The sequence below is a fragment of the Muscardinus avellanarius genome (assembly GCF_963383645.1).
Source record: "Muscardinus avellanarius genome assembly, chromosome: 4".
NCBI lineage: Eukaryota > Metazoa > Chordata > Mammalia > Rodentia > Gliridae > Muscardinus > Muscardinus avellanarius.
The window spans coordinates 139,186,105-139,201,318 of record NC_137789.1 but is presented as its reverse complement, the minus strand read 5'-3'; the positions used below and the strand labels follow the sequence as shown (position 1 = coordinate 139,201,318).

Genomic DNA, 15,214 nt, shown 5'->3' with positions numbered 1-15,214 from the left:
ATAATATAGGAAAAGAACTTAACATAGACAAAATCCATTTGATAAAGTCTCTGACAGAAATCTTTCTTCCTATAAACTTGGACCATTCTGGAAAAGTCCCAGTGCTCAAGAAAAGAAGTATTTTAATAGAGAGAATAAAGTTGTTTTCAACATAGTTTTGAAAAAGTCTGAGTTTTCTTCATGGTTTTCCCAAAGACAGCATTCGGGAGGCTGGTCTCGCTCAGGATCCCCGTGTCCATCCACAGGGTGGTGAGAGTGGCGCCATGCTCCTGTTTTGCAGCAAAGAAGTATATATCTGCAGGGCAATTCAATTTCATTGCCCATCAGGGGCTTCTTAAGGATCTGTGCTTCAAAAATAAGCCAGCAAGCCTCGCCCAATTATTAAAAGGATCAATGGTATCATTTTGATAACTAAATAAAGTGAAAACAAAGAGAAAAAGAGGGGATGAAAATATTTTTAGTTAGTCAGAAAGCATCGAATTAAATTTAAGCAGCGTCTTAAGTAAAATTTGAAACTGATTAATTAAATTTACTATTAAAAATAAGGCAATGATACCAGATAAATACAATGAGTGTAATTTCTACTCATAGTTTTTCAGAAAGTTCTCAAAAATATAAGGAAATAATAAATTTCTACTCTAAGTAAATGAGCAGGATTTTAGTTCATATATAAAATCCTACCTTACAGTATTTATTTACAAAGTGGGTTCCCTATGCTTGAGTGAAATATTTCATGTTCCATAATTCTTTTGGTCTGTCTAGTAGGCATGTTCCAGTCAGAGAAGAGAAGCAATTTAGCTGATATCCATACCTAAGAAGTGGCTATACTTTGTCTCATAGCTGTACTTGATTCCATTTGCATAGTTTATTATTTTTGCAGAATAGAATTTACCATTCATTCATAGTTGTACAGCACCTATTGTGTAAAAGCCACTGTGTATAGTTTGGGAAATGGGAAGGAAGTAAAATAAGTGCATATAAATCTCAACAGAATGTATAAATTGCACATATATACTACTTTAAGTCCTTAAGCATAACAAATTCTCTGTGGAAAAAAAAAAAACAGGGTTGCCTGGCGTGGTGGTGCACGCTTGTAATCCCGCGCTTGGGAAGCAGAGACAGGAGGGTCACGCAGATTCGAAGCCAGCCGCGTGCTGGCTTAGGAGACCCTGTTTCCAAATAAAAAATGTAAAAATACGTATGGGAGTGTAGCCCGGAGGTAGAAGGGCTTCCAGGAACCCCAGTACCACCAAAAAAAAAAACAAAAAAAACCAAAAAAAAACAAAAAAAAAAAAAACAAAACAGGGTTGACTTTTAAAAGGTAATACAAAGGTAATACAGAATAATAATTAATAGTAGAAATGATCTTATTTTACTTAGTTTATCTTACTCTATATGAAGTGGAATGAAGTTAGGTGTTTAAAATATAATTTTATCTGCATGCTCTATATTTAAAAATCAAAATCAGATGAAACTCCTTTATGTAATTCAAAAGTAGAATATTGGAATGCCTCAATAAACACAGTACATATTTCTTGGCATTATTCATAGTCAGTAAAACAATGTTTGTGACACTATAATACTTCTTCTTCTTCTTTCAGATATCAGAAATTCTGATCCACAAGCTCAACCAAAACTCGGTGCACTTTGAGCTGAAGCCCGGGGTACAAGTTTTGGTCCACGCAGCTCACTTAACAGCAGGTCAGTTTCCACTTCCCAAGATTCTGGTTAGTGGTTGTGGAAAAAGGGAAAATATTTTGTGTTTCCTTCCTTATATCAAGGCTAGATTATACCACTCCTCATCATGAATTGGGCATCAGTTCTTATAAGCTTCCTTGCCTGATGTTTCTGCCTTAATGGAAACCAGTTAAGGAACAGAAAAAGATGAGTTTCCTACTTAGTCTTTGGCCAAAACTGTCCACGAATCACTTAGACATATCCTATAGTACAATAGCATGCATCATCTCAACAAAACTTCCCAATCCTCTCCCAAGTTAAGTACAGTTGCTTAGTTACTATGTTCAAGTTTAGAGGCTGAAAACAACTGAGCCTAATACAGCATATCCTGAACTCTATGTTTGAAGGCATGTGGCCAAGTGGTCCATCCTTTGTGATGTGAAATTTGTTTCATAGCATACTTAGCTTCTGAATACTGTCTTCAGTAAAAATATTAGTTGTGTAGCAGCTTGATTTATTATACAAACACTTTTTTTTTTTTTTTTTTTTGGTGGTACTGGGATTCCTGGATACCCTTCTACCTCCAGGCTACACTCCCATACCTATTTTTATACTTTTTATTTGGAAACAGGGTCTCTTAAGCCAGTGTGGCTGGCTTCGAACCTGTGCAATCCTCCTGTCTCTGCCTCCCAAGCGCAGCGATTACAAGTGTGCACCACCACGCCCGGCTACAAACACTTCTTTAACCATTTATCAGAAGCCTCCATCAAAAGGAGGCTCATTTTAGGTCAAGCTAGACAGGGGACTAGTCCCATTTCTGTGGTTCTTCAGTTCTGAAGACCACTCACATTTCATCCCTTTTTGTTTTCCCATAGTTCTCTTCCATAAGTTATTATCTGTACCTTTTTTAAAATTTAACTTATTGTTTACTACACAACAAATATGGCACAGATGTGTGTGTGAATTTGAAATCTTCCAACAAATGTTACATTAAGAAGCCTTTTTGAGAAGCTTTTTTAAGAACCAGTTCCTTAGAGGAGTGGTTTAGAGCTGAAACCAAGTTGAAAAATAGAGATTAAAAATGTCAGTAATTAGCTGTGCTTTGTGGTGCATGCCTGTGATTCTAATACTTGGGATACTGAGATAGGAAGATCAAGAACTTAATGAGGCCTGGTTTCAAAATTTAAAAAAATATGTGCATGTATGTCTACACAAGTTTTTTTTTTTATCCCATTATGATGTATGAATACAGTGCACCAATAAAATATAAGAAAAAAGAAAAATAAATAAAAATAAAACTCAAAAAATAATAATAAATGAAAGGGGCTGGGTATATAGCTCAGAGGTAATATGTCACTGAGTTCAGGCCCTAGTCAAAAAATAATAAAAAAATTCATTGGTAATTAGATAAGTCTTGTTTGACCAGTGGCTTGAAACTGATCCAGCAATGGCATCCTCAGGCATCCATGCATCTATATCTCCATGTTGAAAGGCCATTCCTGATAATAATGAGAGTCATACTCATTTTGTATAGTTCAAAGAGCAAGAAATAATAGGGTGAAGACTTAAACCTTACATTTTCTCTAATGCACATTCATAGTTTATTCACAACCAAAATTTGGGGAACAGGATTCATATTCATGGGAAAAATAGTTGGCAGAATAGAGGTATGTTAGTTGGAACCCAGAAAACTACATTGAGATTTGAAAGAGAGCCCTTTGAAACATAGATATGTATGATTCAAGGCTTCTAAGCTTACACTTACACACACACTCCAGGAAAAAAATACAATTTTATGCTAGATTCATTTGAAGAGAATGACAAAATTCTTTGACTTCTAACCATATGGCTATTTAGGGATTTTTTTTTTTATCCTATATATTTGAGAGTAAGGTCTTTGGGAAGTCAAATCCAAACTTTATCAACTGGCATTACTGAGCTTTAAGTCATTGCTGATTGGGTAACTAATCTATAAGTAGACTTATATGTAGGCAATTAGCTCCAATGTGAAGAGTAAAGAAAGTAAATGTCCAAAAGTTACAATATAATGGAGTTATGTTAACTTTTGCTATGTTGAGTTTGGTCATGTTTGTTATATTAATAGTAGAATTGGCTGTATCCTCCAATACAGAGTCACTGTGGACTGGACTTTTATATCAACACACAAGATTTGTGTCAGGGTAGCACTTTTTCAATAATTGTGATGAGAGAGTAAAATATAAATGGACAGAATTTTTTTAGCTTGATTTTAAATTATATTCATCTATCTGATTTAGAAAAGCAAAGCATAACTTATTTGAACAGGGTGTTAGACTCCATGTTTAAAAAACAGTGGAGAGAATTTTTCTTTTACACATGGCAAAATCTAACACTTTGGGTAAATAACTGGTGGATTGTGATAATTTCCACAGTTTCTTTTAAGTTGAAATTAACATATTTATATTGGAATGGCTAGAAAGAGAAAACTAGAGAAAAGGAGAAAATTGAGAAAAACTAATTAATATAGAACTTTCATTTCATCTCTACTTGTTTCCTTCTTATCCCTCTTGAATAAGGGGGAAATAAGTTTTTTCTTTTCTTTTTTTTTTTAAAGGACCACTGCTCACAACATTTCATGTCTCATAAGCAGGATTGCTAATACCTTCCCAGGGACCATTATAGCACACTGCTGCATTTCATTAATTGCTTAGCAGATGTTCAGCAGCCTTCTTTTAAAAATGTTCAAGTCAGAGTATGTTGCTAGTAAGAGAGGCAATGCATAATTTGGTTTGTCTCCAAGGGAAAAGAACTGTCTCCTTTCAGGAATTTACTAGCCTTATTTTGGTTTCCAAATTCAGCTCCCTGTTTGCTTTTACAGGAACACAAGGTAAGTATTTGGAGATACCTAGATATCATTAGAGACTGGATTTTGCTTGTTTTCTCCTACATGTTATATTTGGGAATTCATTAACTTTGGTATGTAAGCTGAGATAAACTTTATATGCAGTCCTTCTTTTGTTCTTAGTCATTCCTGTGCTCCGTGGTTACCATGAAATTCCTCTTGAGGCCCTATCCACTCTTGACAGCTACAATTTTGAAATTCTCTTTGCAGTGGAGATTTGAAATTGCATGAGAATAGGGATATATGAGAAACGTGATGTCAAGGTTGATGGGCATGTCCTGAGTGGCTCACTTTGGCTTTTTGGATCTCATGGATACTAGTCTTCATGCCAACAGACAGGCTATGATACTACAGGATAACCCAGAGACTTGGAAAAGGAAATCCAATCAATCAGATTGGGAATTGGACTAGAAACACCAATGTCTTGACCAAAGTCACACATGCTATTTCTGATTGAAATATTTCTCCTCCCCTCTTCACCTTTCTAGACACCCCCCAAGTCTATTTGAAATTTAACACTTACTTCAATGCCAATATTTACATGACTTCTTTCCAGAGAGCTTTCTTGGATACTTTCTTCCCCTTGTCTGAACTAACACGTACTTTAAAATCTGTATCAGTCTGATGATGATGATTATGATGATGCCACTGCCATCTTCATCACTCCTATCTAACTTCTTGTGGGATAGTGGGAATGGCTCATATCTTTATATTTCCTCCATCATTGTACCTAGCAGAGAACTTACACAGATACAGTGTTTAATAACGTATTGCTTTTGTAAATAGTTAGAGGTATAATAAATGTATAGCCTAGAGATATAAAGTAAAAATCTTATTCTCTCAGTAAATCTTCAGATCCAGTTTGTTTAATTGTGAACCAGTCTCCATGATATACTCCTTTGAACCAAACAACTAGCTAATGGAAACTTGAATTCATATTTCCAATAGCATCCAGGAAAAATACATCTCTTTTTATCTTTTCCTTAGTGCACATATTACAATTTTTATATATGCATTGGGAATGGACAGACTGAAGGAAAATTAGATCCATGTACTTGAAACACTGTGTCTCAGAACAAGAAGCCCAAGAAAGTCTTGTACTACCAACAGGCTGTTGAAAGAGTCTGAATAAAGTATAACTTAGTTTCCCTTATTTTCCTGCCCCAATCTCAGAAGGAAGTGTTTCTAATATCAGAAAGCAGTCTCACTTCATGATGGAGCTCTGGGCAACACACCTCAGGTGCCACCATCCTTGCCTTCTGTCTCTTACGTATGCATTCACCCTGCCTTTCTATACCATATGTTCTAAGAGCAATGAAGCAATTTAGGGGAGTTTTCCCAGGGCTTCTGGAAAGCTCTAAATCTAATTCAAAGCATTTGACTTCCATAAGTACTTGTAGAAGAACAAATTCAAGCCACTAAGAAAATACCCAGAAATTCCAATAGTTACAACATTGCCTCTAGTAACTTGGAATTTGCACAAGAGCAATGGCCTTTAAGATTTATCATCCTATTCCTCCTAGGACTCTAAGCCACATTTTTCAATTACTCTTTTAGACCTGTGGTCCATCAGGGGATATGAGATGAATTAGGACCTCACTCACACTATACTGTCTAGACCTGGAGCACAAATTCTAGGGCATAAACATTTACTAATTCTAAATAAAGAGAACGACGATATTACATAGAGAGGGCTCAGAAAAGATGAGCCTTTAGGTTGACAGGAATTTCCCAAAAGGAGAGGAAAGAAGTATGCCATGTTGGGGGCTATGATGAGCAAAGTTACCACAAGATAAAACTGTATGATTTGTCTTAAATGATGCATTGTTTGACATAGTTTGGAATATATAAGTAGGTACTTTCAAAATTCATAATTAGGATATTTACTGAAGGTAAATTATGAGCAAGCTAGAGGGATAAGTTTCCAGGGAGAAAAACATGTCAGAGCATCCTAAACTTTGTTGGCCGTCATCCACGTGTGCTAGTGAGGAAGCGCCCGCTACACAGGTTTGGTGGTGTGAAGTATGACAAACACAGGGAAGGAAAAGGAGGCAGATGGAAGAACTGTTCAAATAATAAATTTGAAGGCAGGCATGGCGATGCACACTTGTAATACCAGTACTTGGAAGGATGAGACAGGAGGATCACAGGTTTGAGGACAGCCTTGGCGACTTAGTGAGGTCCTTGGCAACTTACTGAGAACCTGTTTCAAAATAAAGCATCAAAAATAAGCCTGGGAGCCGGGCGTGGTGGTGCAGGCTTGTAATCCCCGCGTTTGGAAGGCAGAGACAGGAAGATACTGCAGGTTTGAAGCCAGCTACGTGCACTGGCTTAGGAGACCCTATTTCCAAATAAAAATGTAAAAATAGGTCTGGGAGTGTAGCCCGGAGGTAGAAGGGCTTCCAGGAACCCCAGTACCACCAAAAAATAAAAAAATAAAAAAACAAGCCTGGGGCTGTAGATTAGAGGTATAATGACCCTAGTTGTTTTAAGCCCCAGTACCACAAAGAAGAAGGAACAGGAGAAGGAGAAGGAGAAGGAGAAGGAGAAGAAGAAGAAGAAGAAGAAGAAGAAGAAGAAGAAGAAGAAGAAGTTGAAGTTGTTGTTGTTGTTGTTGTTCCAGTAATAATCCATAATTTTTTATCCTTATAACAAAGACATTTTTTAAGCCTGAATTGAAAGATAGAATAATTTATTTGATGGAGATAAGGACCTAGAAAGGGAAGTCTTATTCCTGCTTATCAAATAAATTGTTTGGTGACTTATGTTTGTTTGATATCATAAAGCATATGAATGAAAACCCCTATCAGAAGGCTAGAAATATTGGTGGAAACTCAGTCAAGAAGTCCACAGAATAGATGTTAAACTATGAGCTTTAATGTACCACTTTTTACCTGATTTTTACATGAGGGAATCTTATGGCAAGGGGTAATTAAAGCCCTAATTGCTAGTACAGATCTTTCAGTCTCCATCAAACTTTATGTCTTTGTTCCTATGAGTACCCACAGTCATGAATAAAGTCAATCTTTTATATCTGGCTGGGGGTGAGGACAGTAGTAAGTGATATAAAATTTGTTGATTGTTCTGCAATAGACTAGATAAGGGTCTAGGTGAAAATAAGGAGAAAAGAGAGCAAGCAAGGGCCACACTGACACTTTATTTGAGAACACAGAATCTAACCTAGATTAATTTATACCAAGCTACAAACAACCAGCTTTCAGGGATTTTCTGCAACTATTTCACCAGGGTTATTTATTGGACAAATAAACTAAAATTCAGTTGATGGAACTTCTGCACTTAGGGAATAGAAAAGCCAAGGTTGACTGGGTCCTTCCTTCAAACCAACTTGGGATGAAGAAAATCTTGTTTTGTTGATGGAAAATGACTGTTTCCAACCCAGGGTAGGAAGTCTGTGCTATAAAGCACTTGTTCTCAAACCTGAACACACGTTACAGTCAGCTTAGATTGCTCAGACCTCACTGCACAGAGTGAAGGATCTCAGGGGCTTCCAACAGATTAAGTACAGGGACTCTAGCAAATTCCTCACAGCCAGACCTTTAACATTCCACACTCAGAAATCCATCTGCCTAACCAGGGAAGGTGTAGGACTATCCCCAGCAATATATCTGATTTACACCTCAGGGCATTCACTAACACCGAGAAATAAGAACAGCTTGTGATATTAAGGAGAGGAGGAAATTAGTAAGAAACATTAAAATCTAATTTCTTGGCATAGTTGGAGACAACCTAATTGGCAGAATAGATAGATGACAATGAGAGGAAAGGGGAAAAATGTGACATGCCTCCAAATCTGGGATGTAGGAAATCCATAATCTAGATGAATGGCACAGGCCAGCTCAGAGCTGTGGCCGGGAAGCTGTTGCAAAATGATTAAAGCCTGAACCTGAATCTTAGTGGCAGAGGTAATTGAATAGTCGAGAGTTTTATGAGAGTTAAACAAATGATATTATCTCGATGCTATCCTTATGCTAGTGTGAGCAGAAATTGATATGTCCACCTCTCGCTGTATTTCTGCACTTGTTTTGGAATCAGGGTACCATCCTACACTTAGTTTTCCAGGTGGGCCACTGTTCACCTAGAAAGCTGAACACACGATGTGTGTGTGTGTGTGTGTGTGTGTGTGTGTGTGTGGTATTGAGAGTGGAACCCAGAGGCATTCTGCCTCTGAATTAGACCCCCAGACCTATTTTTTATTCTTTTATTTTTGAGACAAGGTCTCACTGAGTTGCAAAAGGCCTCACTAAGTAGCTGAGGCTGTCCACGAACCATGGTCTTCCTGTCTCAGCCTCCCTGATGCTGGGATTACAAGTGTGTGCCACTACATCCAGACAAACATGATATTGTTCAAAAAATGAAAAGTTGATATTTCTCCAAGGAAGACCCTTAGATCTCAGATTAAATAAGATAGGGGAAAAACACACAGTAATGTTCTTTCGATTCATCCTGTCTACTAGTTGCACTCTTCAGGCAATTTTACATTTAGGAAAACTGTCCTTTGTCAAGGTGTGTGGGGGTTTTGTAATAAAACCGTTATCTTGGCTTTCATGCTGTTGGTGACTGGTTTAATTTCTTTTGCAGGTGTAATAAAAAGATGTTATCACAGAGATATTAGAGAATTAATATTTCTAGGCTTTAGTTGCCACCATCAGATCTATTATGACTAAGGCGGGGGCAGGCAGTGGTTAAGCAACTCCACATATCAGCCTCGGTCAGGATACATCATGAATTCTGCCCTCCAGCTTCCTAGTGGGAAAGACACTTTCCATTTGAAGGCAGAATTAGCATTAGTCAAGAGGCACTGGAACCTACAATATAATCTAATCCACCACATTATAGATGCAAACGCCAAATGTTGTGGAACTCTGAACTATAAAGTGAAATAAATTGTTACAATAACATTTTCCATTTAGGGAAGAAATTAGTACTAGCAAAACTCTTCCATAGCCAATAAATTTATCTGTCTCTTTGGTCTCTGGTTGCCTTATTATCTACACAGTTATCATTTATAAGTCTTTTGTGAGGAAAGTCATGGTTGTGATATTTTTCCTTCTCTTTTTCCTCTTCAAATAATTAGAGAGTTTCAAAGATATATGGATGCAGTGGCTTTTGACAGTTATTAAATCATTATGATAAGTAATAACAGGTGCCAAGAAATCTAAATATATCCCTCCCCCAAGGTGATTAAATGAATGTGACACTTTCATAAATCTACCAAGGACCAGCAACAGTGTTACTCCATGGCTTCTAATAGATTCTTTATCAATTGTTGGTTTATTTTAAGATTATATAAATACATAAAAGAGACAAATGACCAGATGGTAACTGGCCTGATTTGGCCAGTCCTAAGGATACACTGAAAACTGTTGGTCAGAGAATGGTCAGGGGGCAGCAACCAGAAACAGGGCACAAAGAAGGCAGGCTCAGTGGCACATGCCTGTATTCCCAATACTGGGGAGGCTGAGATGAGGACTGCAGGTTTGGAGCCAGCTGTAGTAATTTAATGAGGCCCTGTTAATAAATAAACAATAGGGGCTGGGATGTAGCTCAGAGTTAGAATACCCCTCAGTTCAATCCCAAGGAAAGAAGGAAATAAGGCAGGAAGGCAGGAGAAGGGAGAGGAAACAAAAGAAATAAAGAAACGGGGCTCAAGTATGCATCAGATTCAAAATAAGTGGTAATTAGGACACAAAAATGCAATTCTCTAAGGGAAAGGCAGAGTAGATGGTAAAGAGAAAAAGAAAGAAAGACAAACCAAAAGGGAGAAAAGAAGGGACAATAGAATACAACTAAAACACAGAGGAGATTCTAAAACTTGGGATGAGCTACCCTTCAGACACCAAGTTTCTTATATCAAAAGTGGCCAGGACTGCCCTGCATTGTATCCATTATATCGGTATAAGCTTTAATAGCATATTCTTTAATTACTAAAATATCCTGTTGTAGAAGAGAAGCTTTATGATTATCTTTTTATACCAAGCCATTCTGACAAGGGGACAGAAATCCACACCAAGAATTAAATAATGTATAGCCCAAAGATTAAAATGCTAAAACAAAGTGTATCCACTTGAAAGAGAAAGTTTTGAGGAGAATGGATTTAGGCTATTGCTAGGTAACAAACCACTGGAAGATTAGCAGCTAAACCATAAGGATTTATTGTTGCTCATGAGTCTAGGGATCAGCTGGGTGGTTCTTCTGGTTCTGTCAGTGTTCACATGTCTTTCTGGCACTTAGGGAGCTTTGCTGATCTTGGCTGGACTGTCCCACATGAGGGAGGTTGGCTGGATATAAGCTCCTCTGAAATGGACAAGGTTGGATGACTAAATGATTATGCGCATGGCCCTTAATCCATAGAGATGTTCTGGATTTGCTTCCACAGTAATGATAGGATTCTGAGACAGACAGACAGGCAGACAGGCAGACAGACAGACAGAGAGAAAGTATACATATACAGGGGACTTGGAGCCCACTGTGAGCACATGATCACTTCTACTGCATTCAGTTGCCAAATGCATGTTATAATGGTAGCCCAGACTCAAGGGGTCAAGTAACAAGATTAACTTCTTGGTGGGAAAAGCTTCAGACTCATTATACAAGGCTTGGACACAGAGACAGGTAGAGACTGATCCAGAAATGTAATCAACGTGCATTAGGGGAGCCTTGATATGTTTTCAGGTAGTTTACTGTTATACTGTTAGCCATCAAGGGACACTTTTTTTGTTTGATTTGATGACCCAGAAAATATAAAGATGGGTCATACATGCCCTAAAGATATTGACTGTTTTTATGAGCGAGTAGTCTAAAACCGTTAAGCTTAAAACCCTTTATGTACACAGATGAATTTCCGAGACCCACTCTCAGAATCTATATTGTCCATTTTGCCTTACTGTAATAAAATATCTGAGGCTAGGTACCTTTGTAAAGAATGGAGTTTATTTACCCAATTATAATATTTATTATTACTTGGTATTGAACCCAGGGGCATTCTGCCTCCAAGCCACAACTGCAACCCTTTTTTAATTTTTTTTTTATTTTGAAATAGGATATTACTAAGTTGCTGAAGCGCTTGCTAAGTTGCCTAGGCTGGCCTCAAGTCCGTGATCCTACTGTCCAGCCTCCCAAATACCATGATTACAGGTATGTGCCACTGTACCTGGCTTAAAAAAAAAAAAAAAAAAACAAGTTTATTTATCTCACAGTTCTGGAGGTTCAAGGGCTTGCGCCTGGTGATGGTCTTCTGAGTATGAGGGTGCTCAGAAAAATCTCATGACAAGAGACAGGGAGCATATACACATTCTGTATTCTCTGTTCCCCTCCCCTTATAAAACTTTGAGTGTTCAATCATGGGGGCTCTTTACTGATGACAGTATCTACCCCTAGCCATTTCCCAAAGGCCCTACCTCTAAACACCATAGTCACATTTTCCACTCTCTGACTAACTACAATGGGAATTAAATTTCAAGACATGAATCCCTGTGGAACACACTCCAGCCACATCCAAACCATAACATTCAAGATGAATATATATTTCTTTCAAGTGTGGCAGAGGAAACTGCATTTGCCCAGGAGCTCCAAGTAGTTCTGTCTAAGGTAGCTTGTAAATTATACATTCTATAGTAGCTAGGCTTTCTCATTGACTTTCAGCCCCAGAAAACTAGACGCGGCCTCTCTTCTTGACTATCAGTTTTGGCAAGGTTTCTTCTTGGAGACTCATCGTGGTCATCATTAGTCAGTTAAACAACTTCACGCATGACAGCATGTTACTGAAGACCTATCCTCAGTTTAAATTCAGTAATGGTGCTACATGGGTCACTGGAACTGTTTTAAGATAAACTGAGATACATTAAAATATGAAGTAAAGATTCCTTAATCAGGCCACACTGGGCCACCAGTGGTTCAGGGCTCCCCAGGGGCTTTTATGGATTGACTATTGGTTAAAGTGAAGCAATTCATTCTTTCATTCTGGTGGATTCATTTAGTGGAATGAACTCATTCATTCCAGTGGAAAGTACATAGTTGAAAGTTGGTTGACAATTTCTGACTATTGAGCTTATGTTTTGGTTCTTAGACCAGGGCCATGTTACTCTCAGCTGGGTTTGGTAGTTGACGTAGGAGCCAAGGGCGTTAGATCTGACTCAGTCTCATGGTCTCCCAACCAGCTGATTATTTTATCCAGGCCTTACCTAGCAATTCCAGCCTAGCCTGGCCTGCAGTCCCAAGGTTTTCCCCAATATGGTTTGTCAATCATTAACTCTTTGGATTTTAACTGGAGGGAAGACCCACTGGCCACATGAGAGTGAATATTTTTGCCCCCTTTGTACTCTAGAAAAACTTTCTCTGTGCCCTCACCTTCATTCTCCAGAAAAAAATATAGACCATATGATTTTCCTATTCAAGTCGTCTAACTTAAAACCTGATTTGGATCTGCTTTGGAGGCAGGAGAGGAATAAAAGAAAATCAAGGTATGTTGAACTTGCTTTTCCCACTTCCTGAACGGCATTAGTTCTTGGATTAGATATGAAGCTGGGGTTGAGAGTTCAGGGCCATAGTGCAGGCTGAAGTTCTCCAAGAGAGTCTCTTCATAGAAGAAGAATGAGCACAAGACAGTAGCAAGGGGATTCTGTCGGCTTCACTGAGTGATGCTACGTTGTTGATTTTAAAACTTGGAAATCAACCAAGCAAAGGAGTAAAGCCACAGCAAGGAGGAAAGGGGCATGTGGGGAGGAGTATGTCCCAGAAGGGACTGCAGGGACTACTGGCTGCAAAGCTTCTGTGGCACAATGAGTTTGTGAAAAACCCCGGTAATATTAAGGACCCTCCTGTAGGACTATGAACTTTAATAAACTGACATACATCATGAATCTCTGAAGACAGAAAGCCAAATGTACCCTTTCCCCAAACTATTTCACCCATCACAGAACTCATTCTTTATTTTTCAGGACTCTTTTCTATAGACTATGATTTTAGAAATATGATAGCAATAATATGAAAGCCTAAAATAATTGGGCATATTTTATATGCCAGACACTATGACCATGCTTTAAAAATCCCATGCCATTTTATTTTCACAACTTACTAAGCCAAACATGGGTTTTATTTTTCTTTGCAAACGCGGACACTGAAGTTCAGTTAGTCACTTAGCCCATGAGTGGCAGAGCCATGATGTGATCCCAAAATGGGACCATATATCCTTCACTTCACCCCAGGTGGGGTGTTTTGAGTTACTCTCATATGTGCGACTAAACCATTTATTTAGCGCTAACTATATGTTGATCATTTTTTCACAAGGAGATGTGGCTATTACTGTAAGTATTCTTATTATGATAATCTACCCAGGTCCTCATGAATAGAATATAATAATTCAAAGCATCTTCATGTTCCTCACAGGAGTTTAGAAGTGATGCATCCCAGCACCGAGGCTTAGAAATGTCGAGTGACTTGGAATACTGCTGGTATCCGTGTTATGCTCTTTGCATTTATAATGGCAAAAAAAAAAATGCTCGACACTTCTCTCCCACACACCTACCTTTGTTCAGGTTGCAATTGGAGAGGGATTAATTTATGCTAATTCCACACAACAAGCTGAAGCCCATTTATCACCAGCTTCCATTCCTCAGCAAAACACACATAAATGCACCTAAGCGTTGGGCAAATGAAGATGTGCAGCTGCTGTTGTGTGGAGCAATAATAAACCTGTTTATATTCAGGCACAGATCAACAAGCAGAAGCCACCCACGGAACACAGAGAGCAATGGCACTTAATCTCTCCCGCTGCTGTCTGCTGGGTCCTGCTCGCCTGCCCAAAACGAATAAGTGACAGGTCTGGGGGTAGGGCAAGGGATGCACATGTCAGAGCCTGGGAAACAGAGGCTCATTTTCCCAAACAAATATGCTAATTACATAAGAGTGATAATGCTGCTTCTTTAAGAAGATGATACAAGGGTGAATGATTTAGAATTGAAACTTATTTTAATCTCATGATGGGAAGAAAGGAAGTAAAAGAGAAGGAAAAGAAAGTTGTGTGTGTGTGTGTGTGTGTGTGTGTGTGTGTGTGCGCGCGCACATGCATGTTTGTGTTTGTGTTCGTGAGAATCCAGATAAGGTTATTTCCTTAGTTTTCCATTGATTTCAAATGCTACCCTTCCAAGCAAGTTCTTATGCACACTGATTGCACCATCGCACGGCTGTCTAGCTATCCTAATAGAGCATTGCCGAGGAGTGAGGAGTGTGCATACTCCTGTCTCTAACCCTCTTCACCATCAGCACCCTCTCTCTGGGTCTCCATGTCTCCCTGCCAAATCAAGGGTTTTCATTAGAAGATTACCTTGAAAATATCATTTTCTTGTTATTTCTTTAATGTGATGATGGTATTGTAATCATGCAGAGTGAGAGGCAGACCGAGATACTTTAGCTTTAAGAGTTGGAGATGATAAAATTATATGATATCTGAGATTTGCTTGCAAATAATTCAGTGGTTTGGGTCTTGGAGATCAGATTAGAGAAGAGAAGGACAATATTGTCTACCAATTGATGGCTGTTAAGACTAAGTTGTGGGTACAGGAGGCTTGATTTCCCAATTATCTCTCTTTACAAACACAAAAATACATACATATGTGTGTCATCTAAACTTAACAGTAT

The 15,214-nt window shown here is 38.3% G+C and overlaps 1 protein-coding gene across 5 annotated transcripts in view; it reads left to right on the top strand.

The window, feature by feature from the left end:
* SORCS1 (sortilin related VPS10 domain containing receptor 1) overlaps positions 1–15,214 on the top strand; it is a gene marked incomplete at both ends in the record, with an annotated part of 539,831 nt that overhangs the window by 516,730 nt on the left and 7,887 nt on the right. For all 5 annotated transcript variants that reach the window (XM_080694691.1, XM_080694692.1, XM_080694694.1 and 2 more), the window contains one exon: positions 1,602–1,701. In XM_080694691.1, the coding sequence (XP_080550817.1) occupies positions 1,602–1,701 (100 nt within the window). The remainder of the gene's footprint in view (positions 1–1,601; positions 1,702–15,214) is intronic.